A 14,325-nucleotide genomic window follows, 5' to 3' on the forward strand; every position below is an offset into this window, starting at 1 on the left:
ATCAGCACTATTGTTTCAGCTGAGGGCTATATGAAGATGGCAAGGAACATGAACAAAATTCCACCTCAGCCAGCTTCCTAACTATGTAAACTGCAGCCAATATCACATGTAATTGGCCACACTGGGGCCGATTGATGTCAACATCTCTACATGAATCTGTACATTGATTCATCAAAATGAATGTTTTTCAATAGAATTTTCACAATTCAAGTGCAATATTTATTGAACTAAAAGACACACATGCATGGTGGAAATGACATTCTACGTTATGTTTGTTACATAGTCATCACACCGTTTGATTACCTACCTGGGTACATTGTTTGCCAATTTCTGGTGTTCCCTGTCAAGTGTCTGTTGCTTAATAAAAGTATTCAGTCATCTTGTTACGTAGTAAACAAACGGTATTAGATCAAAAGAATATATATAATGTGTGTCTGTTACTATTCAAATATGCAATCATCTTTGTTACGTAGTAAACACAAGGTATTACGTGAAAAGTGCATATATAATGTGTGTCTGTTAGTTCGTTAAATGTGCAACCATCTTTGTTACCCAGTAAACACAAGGTATAAGGTGGAAAGTACATCTGCATATTGTGTATTTGTTACTTAGTCAAATATGCAATCAGCATTGTTGCGTTTAATGTTCAATGTCCAATAGAATTTACCTAATCAAAGAGCAGTTTACTTTTTGGGCTCCACGAACTTAAAAGCTGCACATGCAAGGTGGAAATGGTGCTTTAAATTGTGTGTCTGGTACGAGTCAAATATGCAATCATCATTGTTACGTAGCTTAGTTAAGCAAGCAATCATCAGATGGAACGTGGTTTAACCTGGCGTCTTGTATTAGTCCGGGTTTAAGCCTGTGTTATAGTATTTGCCCGCTGGCATACCATGTCACAGCCAAACATAGAGTCCTCTTAGTGACAAGCACTAGGCAGGGTAAAAACAGGTACCATCTGTTCAGGCATAACGAGGCCGTGGTACGAAAGGGTTGACCTGTCACTCTTCGGACGGACCCTCTGTCCACTAGGCCAAAGAGTCGACAGATACTGGCGTGTAGACATTTTCGTTGACTTTACCGATACTAACCCTCACAATAGAGTTTGGTTATGCAGAAATTGCAGTGTAGTGAAGTGCAATGTGTCACTGGCATTATTTTCGCAGGTAACCTCTCTTCTAATCACATGCACTTCTAACATCTTGTGAACTGCACATGTGGTGCACGTTTCATCATTATCAGTAACCTATCTTGGGTAACGAGACCAACTCAGGTGCAGAACACGTGGGGGTCACGAGATAACTTCGACAGATATAAATATTGGTGTTATTTCAGCACTCGTCACTGACTGTTCTCCTGGAAACTAGCCGATCTAACCACGGTAAGTACAGATCTCTATACAGGTAGGTTAGAGGACAAAAGTACTTTCTGGATTGAGTGAGTGAGTTTAGTTTTACGCCGCACTCAGCAATATTCCAGCTATATGGCGGCGGTCTGTAAATAATCGAGTCTGGACCAGACAATCCAGTGTTCAACAGCATGAGCATCGATCTACGCAATTGGGATACGATGACATGTGTACCCGATCTCGTTAGTCGCCTCTTACGACAAGCATGGGGTACTGAAGAGCAATTCTAACCCGGATCTTCACGGGGATTCTGCATTGATCTTGGGACCCTGGCGATGAGTGAGTGAGGGATTCTGTATAGGATATGTTTCATTTAATAATGAGTCTTATCACCCTAAGATTCTCATTGTCCTGTCATATTATCGGAATAAGACACCGGTCTTGAAATTAGCGCAGATATTTAGTTGTTAGAATGTCAAACTGTTGTACAATTCTGGACCCCGGGGACCTTGGCAAATGAGGTACAAACACACACAACATAATGAGGCGGACAGAGGATTGATTTACCGGTGCTGAAACAACTTTTGTGATGATATCAGTACAGATACAAAGTTTCTCCTGGACACATTTTTGAAGGGTTAATAAGTGCTATGAACTTACATTTGGTTGATTCATATATTTAGATGGGACATACAACCGTCGAGCATCGTTAAAATCTGTACATTTGAAAAGATTATTGTATTCATTACTAACATCGCTCAGTTCATATAATTTACGAATAAGATTATAGTATTATTCCATCTTCTTATTCGATTTGGCAAAAGGTAACACGATGTTCAAGAGATGCTGAAAGGAAAGGATAACTTATGGTTCAAGCTCATTGTCTGTTTTGAAGGTTCGATATGTTGAACATTTAGTTGAATTTGCAAGACCCTTGTTCCATGTTTGTGAAGGTGTACTATTTTATCATATAGTTAAATGCGAAAGACTGAGATTTCTGAGTTTGGAAAAAGTGACAAAACTTTTCCCTGCAGTGAAACTATGACTTTGCTGGAACTACTTCATGGCTCGACTAATGTTCTGTCAAATTCTTCAAAAGGCTAATGTAAATACATGCTTTTCACCAATGCACTTGGTCAGCAAGCCTTGAGCACCGGGTGATCAACCTCCAGCAAAGAAAACACGCATCAGTCTTGAGTTTACAGTTGGGAGAAATTGGATTTCCGTAATCGAACTTTCTCGGATTAATGATGTTTAAACAAACGTGGAAGCATATACCACATGTAAATTATAGTGTATCTGCATTAGGACCGCTGGGGTAGCCTAGTGGTTAAAGCGTTCGCGCGTCACTCCGAAGACCTTGACATTGGTACAATGTATGAAGCCCATTTCTTGTGTCCCCCGCCGTGATATTGATTGAATATTGCTAAAAGCGGCGTAAAACCAAACTCACTCACCCACTCTTCTGTATTATCTTTCAAATATTAACTATTTTCTATGCATATATCACGATACGATTTTACTGACGATCCGTATAGCTCCAAGTCAATAAAAGAATTGAACTGAACCACTTGCAATATTCTATTTAGTATATGCTTTAAATTGCTACGGTTTCCGGCCGTTCATAACACAATTTCACGAATTTCACGGTAGGGACAGCGTAAATGGGCTTCACACATCGTACCTACATGTATGTAAGGAATCGAACTCACGATCGGTTCTTCTGGGAACGTTTTACTACAGTGGTCAGTAAAATATTTCTCCAAAATTCGGAAGGGATACTTATCCCAGTTCAAATAGGTATGTGATATATTTTCTTCACGAACAGATGTTCCGCCTGGCGTTAGCCGTAGTGTTGTTGGGGGTAGCCCTGAGTTTCCGGGCTGAACTGGACGCAGAATGGAAGCTGTTCAAGGAGACACACAATAAGCAGTACACTGAGAAGGAGGAGATCCACAGGTAACCATGGATTGATACACGCATACACAAAGTAGTCTGACAGAGTGGCAGATACAGGACAGGTAGACGGAGTAGGCAGACATAGTGCAGACTGAATCATGCAGGGGTAAGGTAGTAAATAACTAGTTTGAAATGGGGTAGGCACGAACAGGATAGGTTTACAAGTAAGCAGACACGGACTAGGCAGACACAGTAAGTAGGGACGAGCTAGGCAGACACAGACTTATCAAACACAAGCTAGGCAGACACTGAGTAATCAAACACAAGCTGGGCAGACAGAGTAATCAAACATGAGCTGGGCAGACAGAGCACTCAAACACGAGCTAGGCAGACAGAGTAATCAAACACATACTCGGCAGAAACAGTTATCAACACGAGCTAGGTAGTCAGAGTAATCAAACACATACTGGGCAGACAGTTATCAAACACAAGCTAGGGCGACACAGACTAATCAAACACGAGCTAGGCAGAAAGAGTAATCAAACACGAGCTAGGCAGACAGAGTAATCAAACACATACTGGGCAGACAGTTATCAAACACGAGCTAGGACGACACAGAGTAATCAAACACGAGCTAGGCAGAAAGAGTAATCAAACACGGGCTAGGCAGACAGAGTAATCAAACACGAGCTAGGCAGACACAGTTATCAAACACGAACTAGGTAGACATAGTAAGCAAAACCATTGAGAGTGAGTTAGTGAGTCAGTTTCGGTCACGAGAACTTCAATCTCCTGATCCTTTTCTCACACTGGTACTTAATATCTATTACCATTCATTGTGTCTACAACGCTGCTCACATTAACCATCATTCCCTTCATCTTCGAAGGCGCATCATTTTCGAGAAGAATGTCAACTACATTCAAAGACACAATCTTGAGGCCGACAGGGGAGAGCACTCTTACAGACTTGGCGTCAATGAATACTCTGACATGGTACGTTCAGTAATACTTTTCAGATATAATCACATGAGTAAATCAGATAGTAAATCAAGATTTATGTACCTTTGAACAGGTCGTTGGCAATAACACAAAAAGCTCATTTGAATGGACAGTTCTCCTCGGTCTGGAGACATTTTCGTCTTTGATCTATCCCCGCTGAGGATAGAATACGTTCCAAGCAACTAATCGTGGGCGTTACACGAGACAAAATGGGTGGTCGTTCTCCATGACTTGGTTATTTCTGTGTCATGGTGCCCTATGGGCCGTTACAATATCTAACACTGGAATGTCCGGTCCATCACCTTAGGTATAGGCCGCCGCAACAAACAAAAGCCTTTATCTGGACATTGTATTACATCTTAGCAGCGCGGCGTAAAACTAGACTCACGTACTAATCAAAAACTAGTGGACTGAAATACACAAGACAATTTGAACATACATGTTGATGAACGAGCACAGTTGGAAGGACTGCCAATAATCTGTGTTAGTCTCCCTTTAACTATAATGTGTGTGGTTGTCATCCCCAGTCACACAAAGAGTTCATTACCATGATGAACGGCTACCGTATGGAATTGAAGGTACCAAACCATAGGATCTACAGTAACGACTCTGTCAGCGAACTCCCCACCCACGTCGACTGGAGAACCAAGGGCTACGTCACCCCCGTGAAGAACCAGGTGTGTGCTCTCAATAAAACTTACGTGAGATAAACATTAAAATATATATTCTCATGAGGTTATTTTTATTCTGGGCCAATGACAAGAATACAAAGAAGGCATCTGCGTAATATGATTCTAGAATATTGCATGAGGTTCTTGAGAGGCATATAGAAGTTGGTATTCAAGTATAAGACAAAATATTATGGATGTCAACTTCTTCTTATTGTGTACACAACGTTTCTGGGCGTTTCAGGTCAATGAAAAGGGGGCAAAGAAAAGCCCAGAAACGTTGTGTATACAATAAAGAAGAAGTTGACATCCATAATATTTTGTCTTATACTAGAATATTGCATGTTTAAATATACACTACTGCTAATATCATAGCAACATGCATGCAAAAGGTTATAGAGCACAACAGAACACTAAGGTGTACCCTCCTCTTCAGAAAGCATGTGGTTCCTGCTGGGCCTTCTCCGCAACTGGATCCCTGGAAGGACAACACTTCAAGAAGGCAGGCAAACTGGTATCTCTGTCAGAACAGAATCTGGTTGACTGTTCCAGGAAAGAAGGTGAAGAATTGAATCAGAACTGAGTCAGCCTCTTGAATTGATACCCTTATCGCAACTGTTGTGTCACGACCTTTACGTTAATGAGTGGTCCTTCCAGTCTTTTCTCGATCTAGGTCTTCAAAGTGTACCATGGAATCTCCTGTAGTTCACCTTTCCTCCAGAAGTGTGTCAAGTCAGCTTCGGAGTCTGTAAGTGTAAAGTTTGTGTAGACATCAACCTATTCTCTATCTCTTCCAGGCAACATGGGATGTGGAGGCGGTTTGATGGACCAGGCCTTCAAGTACATCAAGGTTAACAAGGGTATTGACACTGAGACCAGCTATCCATACCTTGCAAAGGTACGAACATTGTCTGTAGAGTACATGTATTGCAAGTGTGAAGATATAATGTATACAATTTTACAAACTGAATGTATATATTTCACAGGATATGCAAACGATGAAATATTAACAATATTTCCTATTTAAATCTCTTTCTTTTCAAGGTAATATCTACTGCTAACACATCCCATATTACATCTCGCCCAATTCCATTAATATCCCTCAGTATCATGTGTCTGAGAGCATTGTTCTAAATGATTATTGACTACCATGAATCTGAAGAGAATGCCAGTTTATTGGTACTCCTTTCAGGACGGGAAGTGCATCTTCAAGCGTGCTGATGTTGGTGCCACCGATACTGGTGCTGTCGACACTAAGAAGGACTCAGAGAAATCCCTTCAGCACGCCGTGGCTCAAGTGGGCCCTATTTCTGTGGCCATCGACGCGTCTCATCCATCGTTCCAGAGTTACAAGAGCGGAGTTTATGACGAGAAGAAATGCAGCTCGAAGATGCTTGACCACGGTGTCCTTGCAGTAGGATACGGTTCACAGGATAGCAAGGACTACTGGCTGGTGAAGAACAGGTGCGGTCATCATCATCATCATCATCATCATCATAATGAGTAATTGTGGTAGAAGGGGGATTGCCCTGATGATGTGTAAGCAATATCCACTTCAATTGTTCACAGTTTCATCCAACGAAGGTGGTTATCATTTATAAGTAACATTTAAGGGCTATAATTCTGAACCAGTTCTCCGTGTTTCAGTTTTGTCACAAGTTTGCAATTGAATAAAACTGACAGAAAATGTGAACTCAGAAAACACAAACATGTCTTTGAATTTAATTTAGACGCAAATTAATACACTTAAAAGGGTACACAATTCATGGACATCATCTTCTTTCACAACAGAAGCTGACACCTACACACGCATCTCCCTTTATAAAAACATAGGAACTAGTTTTGGCATGTATAAGTAGGACTAACTACAAACTTGACCAATGGAATAACCAGCAAAAATATTAATTTATTTGAATTGCATTTAAAGGTGATGAACATAAATGTGGACACAATGTATTGATGTCAGCTTATTTTAATACAAAAGTTGACACCCATATTATGATAATTTCCTTCCCATCCCCAACCCTTATCCACCCTATATTTCAAAACACAGTAAATGGTTTTGTTTTGTTTGTGATTTTGGATGGGACTAGCTACAAGGAAACGTTGATCAGGGAACTAAGGTTTTTGTTCACAAGACTATTCTGGAAGAATTTCTAAAACTGGTGGTATGGTTTGGCTAGTAGTGAAGGTGTATATATTTGTGTTGCAGCTGGGGCGAGACCTGGGGAATGGAGGGATACATCATGATGTCCAGGAACAAGAAAAACCAGTGCGGTATCGCCACCCAGGCCAGCTACCCAACAGTCTAAACATGGCTGTCATACGGCGCTCAGATCTCAGGACACTGCGAGATCGTATCATAGATACATCGTGTCCGTTTTAGGTCTGTGATGAGTGGTGCACGATAGATATTTTTCGTTGTAATTCAATGTTGATCGTCATTAATACAGTTACCATAATTATTGATTCAACATATAGCAACTTTCATGTGTCAGGCATACACGCTTTGGCGGCTGGATATCATGTCACGTAATATGGAACCTTTCGCGCCTGGTCGATAACACACAACCTTATATACTAGACACAATAAGTTAGGGACATTGATATTTTCATGATTGATATTTTATCAGTGTGTCAATGAATAAATAGATCATTATTCATAATTTCAAAATTTACGTCCAGTAGATTTGGTCTATTTTGGTCCAGTAAATTTGGTCTATTTTGTTAAAATTTTACATTTGAGTATTTATAATGATACGTGTATTTCATTCTCAATCTCTTTTTATTGAGTACTTTTTACCGATTTGGGGGGATAGGGGGAGAGATTATTCATGCCATGTCCATAACTGACCAATAAAAAGATTGAACATAACCATGTTATTGATTGATAACCTGGATGTATCCATATATATCATTTGTTATATGAAATATACGGCAAACGGTTATTAAAATGACCAGATGAGCAAAGAAATACAAAACAATCAATAATACCTTGGTGTAGTGCCCGTGATACTTGGTAATGTTCACCATGGTGAATATATCGCAACTGTGTAAACCAAACCGCGAGGACTGCATGTTCATGGTTATACCGGTTACCAAAGCCCAAAGGTTCTGCCTTTAGGCTGAAACTGGTCACCAGAATACGAGTAAGTAGTTTATGTCAAGGCAACCTGAAATGATCGCTAACGGAAAACCAGGAACGTCGTTGATAACGTTGCGATAGTCCACTCCCTCGATGACACCCAATCCACACAGTCATTGACAGTACCCACCCAATCCTCCTTGCTCATCCCTAATATGTTCATGAACGAATCAAAACAAACTAGTTGTGTGCAAACGGTGGGGCCTAAACGTTTGCATCTCTATATATACTACCCATCAAAGGATTAGTGAGTGAGTTTAGTTTTACGCCACACTCAGCAATATTCCAGCTATATGGCGGCGGTCTGTAAATAACCGAGTCTGGGCCAGACAATCCAGTGATCAACAGCATGAGCATCGATCTGCGCAAATGGGATACGATGACGTGTCAACCAAGCCAGTGAGCCTGACCACCCGATCCCGTTAGTCGCTTCTTACGACAAGCATGGGTTACTGTAGGTTCATTCTAACCCGGACCTGCACGGGTTCAAAAGTTTAGACTCACATAAAGCACTCACTACATGTTATATTATATATATATGGTTATATCGAAGATGACTTTCTCACCTAACTTGGGGGAACCATCTGCAAACCTCATGCAGATGAATTGCATGAGGACCATGCATCAAATTGCAGAAAACCATGTGCAAATATCGTGCATGTGAACAGCTGCGTTTTAGTGCAAAGTTTTGTTAAGAATTCTCCAAGTTTCATCATTTATTGAACCTATGACAATAGCCTTTTCAACGTTAGGTATTTGTTTTACAATACATCAATTCATGTGTAAACAGTACCTTTATACAGTATAGAATATTTTGCAAAATCTAGTTCAGAACAGTTGACTGAAGTAAGTGGCTACATTTACACTAGTGAGTCTAAACTTTTGATGGGTAGTATAGTTCAGTTTGAATACTCGTCATTAAAGCTCTTGTAAGTATACATACAAAGATGTTTGTGGTTATATTCTCCTTTAAAAATAAGCCACACAAGTCAAAAGATCCACTTAGGCATGATAATGGTTGATGTCAAGCCACCCCAATTACAACGGATGTATAAAAGGTGTGTCTCTCCAGGTTATATTTATTTAATTCAACTCGGACAATTCTGCTAACCGTGTCTACCCATTGGCCAAAATCCACATGCACACACAGTTTGTTGTTTAACGCCACACTCAGCAATAGTCCAGCTTTATGGGGCGGTATCTGAATAATCGAGGCTGGACCCGACAATCCAGTGATTAACATCATAAGCATTGATCTACGCAATTGGGTTACGATGACATGTGTCAACCAAGTCAGCGAGCCTGACCACCTGATCCCGTTGGTCGCCTCATACGATAAGCATGGGTTGCTGAAGACTAATTTTGATCTTCCCCGGTACGCACAGTGTGTATTTTCCTGGAGCCTGAATTACGATTCGCTTTAATGTTTTTTGTACATATCCCGTTTTAATAACATGCTTTCAGACTTGCCGTTTCACGTATTAGTCTGGTAGGATGGGTACAGCATTCAAGTCCCGTGGAAGTTTTGTGATGAAAGCAAGACATTGTGTTTTTTGTATTCATCAGACATGCTAGTTAAATAAAAAGTTTGGTTCCAAGTTGAAATATGGTGCAAATAGTACTTTTGAGCACTGTACAAAATGGTTGTGGAAAAGGTTGCTAAAAGGTCATCAGGTCATAATGGGAGAGTTGAATATTTAAAGTTTGAGGTTATTAACTTTATCCAAGTGTGTTTCTCTACTTCATGAAATATTTTATTAAAAGAAAACCCCAAAATATATTATTTTAAATTAACAAAATATATATAATGAACACTCCCTCTCTAAAAATGGCAGCTAGCAGACGAATTTAAGCAGATGTAGGTTTTTGTGCATTTTGTACGTACATGATCATCAACTCAATGTAAATCAAGTTATTAAAGAACAGTTATGTATGAAACAAAAAAGAGATGTTTATTTTTGTTTGGTGAGACTGTCAGTAAGGGAGCAGTCCTTATTTCAAAATGTAGTTGGTCAATATCAGATTATGATTTATCAATTTCTTATTATTACGCTTGAAGTTTTTCTTCTAGAAGCAGAGTTCTTTGCAAATAGATAAGAATATAATGAAATGATGGGGAGAAAACACTATTTTCTGCTTCACACTCTCTCAGTTAAATCTGAAAGGTAGACTGGAGCCGTGTTAGTCATGCTCTGGTATGCGAGACAGAATAGTTTGAAGGACAATCTGTGTTTCACGGGCAGCTAATGAATGTCCTTTACAGTTGGTGTGATGTGCTTTTTTTCTGGTGATCTGGGAGGTAATGCGAGCAGCTAAATTCTGTATGCATTGGAGTTGGTCAGTGACACAAGATGGAGATCCGGCCAAAAGGCTGTTACAGTAGTCCATACGAGATGTGACCAGGCTGAGGCAGAGGGTTTTTGAGGAAACTTTGGTAAGAACGGTCTGGCCTTTGATATTGTGGAGATGGGAGTAGCAAGTTTTAGTAACATACTTGACATGTTCTGTCATACTTAGATCTTGATCGATGACAACATCCAGATCGTTGACAGTGGAAGAAAGAGGAATGGTTGCTCCACAGACACCACACTAGTAATGTCACACTGCTTGTGTTTTCCAGCCTGTCCCAGAAGAATGGACTCTGTTTTCTCTTAATTTAATTTCAAGGCATTTGATGACATCTTCTGGCAGTCTGATGTCTGATAGAGAGAAATAACTTCCACAGCTGCGTGTCATCTGCGTAGAAGTGGTCAAGATTAAGGTTTGCCAAGTGGAACAGTGTAGAGGGTGAAGAGAATCGGACCAGGCACGGATCCTCGAGGGACTCCGCACTCAAGCCTAGATGCGGTTGACACAGCTCACCAACAACAACGGTTTGAGTCCTGTCCTGTAGATAAGATGTCAGCTAGGATAAAGCTGAATCCAAGTTCTGTATCAAGTCTTTTGAGGAGTCTCTGGTGATCAATCGTGTCAAAGGCACTGCTTAGGCCAAGTAATGTGAGCAGGGCCACTTGTCCTGTGTCCATACCACATCGTAGGTCATTCAGGATCTTCATCAGAGCCGTCTCTATGCTGTGGTGTGCTCTGCAGGCTGATATGAACACCTCGTAGAGGTTATGCCAGGAAAGGTGGCCCATGAGACGACTGGAGATTGCACGTTCAATGAGTTTGGATATAAATGCTAAGTTTGAAACAGGCCTGAAGTTTTTTGGATCCTCCTAATCAAGGCTTGATTTCTTCAGATGTGGCCTAACTAGAGCTGACTTAAGTACACTTGGGACATAACCAGAAGAAGTAGAATAGTTAATAATCAGCACTAATGTTGGTAAATATCAGTGAAACTATCAATATGAGTAAGGGGCGTGCCATCAAACATTTTTGGAGGAATATCAGCTTCACCCAAAGCCGCAGAAGACGAAATCTTGTCATAAATGTTCTTGGATCTTTTTGTATAAATAATCCGAAAATTACTTCATTGTCATCAGATGTCGGAAGTGTCGATTCAATGTGTTATTCAAGATACTGAAGAAAAGTTTGAACAGCAACTTTGGACTTGACTCATTGGCTTCAATCTTAGAATTGAGATGTTAATTTGTCTGATGACCGTTGTTGAGTGATTTTTGACTGAAATATACATTTGGCGATGAATCTCCAGGAAAGATTGTTTTCCATCTGCGTTCTGCTTTCGTCTTGTCTTTTTTTGCTTGTCGAACTTCAGCTGTGAAGTCCCAAGCAGATATTTTAGTGACTGGTATGACTTCACTGGTGCATGTTTGTCTATATATCAGCTCAGATAGAACTCTATTGTATAGCAGAACGAGACACTCAGCATCAGATGGTGGCTCAAGTATAAAGTCTTTAAAATTGTCTTTAAAAGTATCCAGGGAGCGCATGTTCTCACAACGAGTAATCTTCACATTTGGACTGGGTATTGAGAGGTCCAAGCTCACAAAGATATGGAAATGGTCAGAGAGCTGTAGATCCTATACAAATACACAACTGACACACGCGTCTGAAGCACGGGTAACTATCCAGTCCAGAGTGTGTCCACCTCTGTGGCTTGCCTCTGACGCAAGTTGTACACAGTTGTGGACTTCAAGAAGATTAAGTATTTGTTTAGTGTCATGGTTATTCTTGTCAAAATGGAAATTGAAGTCGTCTACAATGATAAGAGCTACTTCGTCAACTTATCCAGTCTTTGCCGAGACGGTGCCGAGCAGTAATTGCTGCCAAAGGTGGCCAAACAAAGAACTGACTTTGACGCCATCTTGTGGACTCAAGTAAACAGAAACACAACAGTAAAGGCTTTGTCTATAGACATTTGAATTTTCACCTTTTTACCATTGGGATTACATGAAATAATTGCTCTTAAACTAATGCAAGAAATTCTTCTAAAATGGCTTTGTGCGTTTCTGTTTTTGAAGGGTATATTTCTGGGTCGCAGTTTCATGTAAAGACCTCTTCTATAGTTGATAAACAGGGTAAAAAGTATATTCCCTTCTCATATTGTACTAGTTCTATACAAAATATATGCCTTGTGGAGAAATGGGGGTTTTAGTCATCATTATAACTGTTAGAGCTAAAAATAACTCGTATTATGTAAATTTATGACTACTTTCAGACTAAAAACATCTGGTGACTTACAGCATAAGAGAAATATATTCCGTAACCAAATATGCATGGTATTTGATATTAAAACCATTGATTTGTTCCGAGTTTTTGCAACTTTTTCAGTTCCCGGTTAAATTTTGGCGGCCATCTTGGATTTTGAGCTTAAATTAGCTTTCGCATCAATATTCCAATTGGAACCAAACATTTTTTTAATCTCCTTTAACATATAAGCACAAAAGAATATATGATTTGCTTTCATCAAAAAACTTTCACGGAATCCCATAAGCTCCTTGACTATATCTCCTACTGATAAAAAGATGGCAAGAACTGTCTAAATTTGGCAGTCACACTGAACATTGAGGACAAAAGGAAAAACATAATTGAGAGGGCACCCAAATGAAAATAGAATTAAATGATAACTTGACACTTAAATGACTTAAACTAGTTTATTTTGGTGAAACAACAATATCACAGCAACAATCCATTTGTAACAGAATCTGCATAACCTTCTGCTAAAACCAAGTTACAGGGGTGCTCCATCCCGCTTTTTCTGACACATGTCAACCTGCTGAGGTGCTGAAGTCCTGAGGTCATTGTTGGCACAGGTACTACAGAAAGATACATGGATTTCAATTGTGCATACAGAAAGATACCTGGTATACATGAGTAGATTGAGAAAGATACCTGGGATACATGTGTACATACACACAGATACCTGAGGTACAACAGTGTAGTACCTGTGCCGACAATGACTCCAAAACTCCTTCAATGGGTTAACTATATAACTTGCATCCTTTCTCCAAATCCTGGACCTGCCCCACCGTGGTTATAACTGGTGTGTAATTGTTAACAGTTAAATGCCAGATTGACATACTTCACGACATTTGAGTTGTCTCACTAAAGAGTTAGGTCAATAAGCGGTAACATGGTCATAACATTGCTTCAAACATGGTTGCTACACAAATGTAACAGGGTAGCTCAAATCTCATATAAGCTTAACTGTCTACACTGAGAAATAGAGAATCTCACCCTCACATCTTTTGATATCAAATATATCAACCTGAATTTAAAACTCCGGAGCTTACCAAGGTTTAAAAAGTTTTATAGATGAGTGCTGACATATTCAATATCAAAAGAAACAAGTATGAATACACAACACCATTTAGAAAGTGGTTAATCGTAACATGTTATATTTGAGTACAGATTCGAGTCAGTGTCGCAGGCTGAGTGGGTTAGATTGCTGACTGTGTGTGCTGGCGATTAGGTTCCTGACTCTCAGAGTGTGGGTTCGATTCCCGGATTCATGGTAACCAATGACATCGCAAAAGTTGTGTATCCTTCATGATTAAGCTCAACATCATAGGAAGTGGCTGGTTAGAAAACAACAAAACAATATTAAGTACTCAACTTCATGGGGAGGAAAAATAAACCTACTAGGAACTGGTCATTAATTACAGGGGTGGGTGGGCCTGAGGATTTTGATGCAACAGTGTATTGAAAATAATAATATAATTGTCATTTAATTATTGTCATGGGTTTTGGATTCCACAAATATGTGGAATACGTTTTAGTACCCGTCCTTCCCTCCATCCCCAACTGCGATAAATGACCAGTCATTTTGTTACAAAGTATAGTAGTCCTACAGATTAATTTTG

The 14,325-nt window shown here is 39.8% G+C and overlaps 1 protein-coding gene across 1 annotated transcript; it reads left to right on the plus strand.

Moving 5' to 3' along the window:
* The first annotated feature begins 1,238 nt into the window (after positions 1-1,238).
* On the plus strand, positions 1,239-7,527 carry LOC124278410 (procathepsin L-like). The gene is made up of 8 exons (XM_046714123.1): positions 1,239-1,381; positions 3,177-3,307; positions 4,135-4,240; positions 4,774-4,923; positions 5,351-5,474; positions 5,712-5,812; positions 6,107-6,378; positions 7,127-7,527. Exons 2-8 carry the CDS (start codon positions 3,177-3,179, stop codon positions 7,224-7,226), a joined length of 984 nt encoding a protein of 327 aa, XP_046570079.1. The 5' UTR covers positions 1,239-1,381; the 3' UTR covers positions 7,227-7,527.
* Positions 7,528-14,325: the final 6,798 nt, after the last annotated feature.

The sequence above is a fragment of the Haliotis rubra genome, unplaced genomic scaffold (genome assembly GCF_003918875.1).
Source record: "Haliotis rubra isolate DU_JTF1 unplaced genomic scaffold, ASM391887v1 Scf236, whole genome shotgun sequence".
Lineage (NCBI taxonomy): Eukaryota > Metazoa > Mollusca > Gastropoda > Lepetellida > Haliotidae > Haliotis > Haliotis rubra.

What these genes read in the sequence shown, in the direction of transcription:
- LOC124278410 (XM_046714123.1), top strand. Translation starts at nt 3,177, where the DNA reads ATGTTCCGCCTGGCGTTAGCCGTAGTGTTGTTGGGGGTAGCCCTGAGT. An exon ending in TCAATGAATACTCTGACATG is followed by an intron (nt 4,241 to 4,773) that starts GTACGTTCAGTA and finishes TGTCATCCCCAG; the next exon opens with TCACACAAAGAGTTCATTAC. An exon ending in GCTATCCATACCTTGCAAAG is followed by an intron (nt 5,813 to 6,106) that starts GTACGAACATTG and finishes TACTCCTTTCAG; the next exon opens with GACGGGAAGTGCATCTTCAA.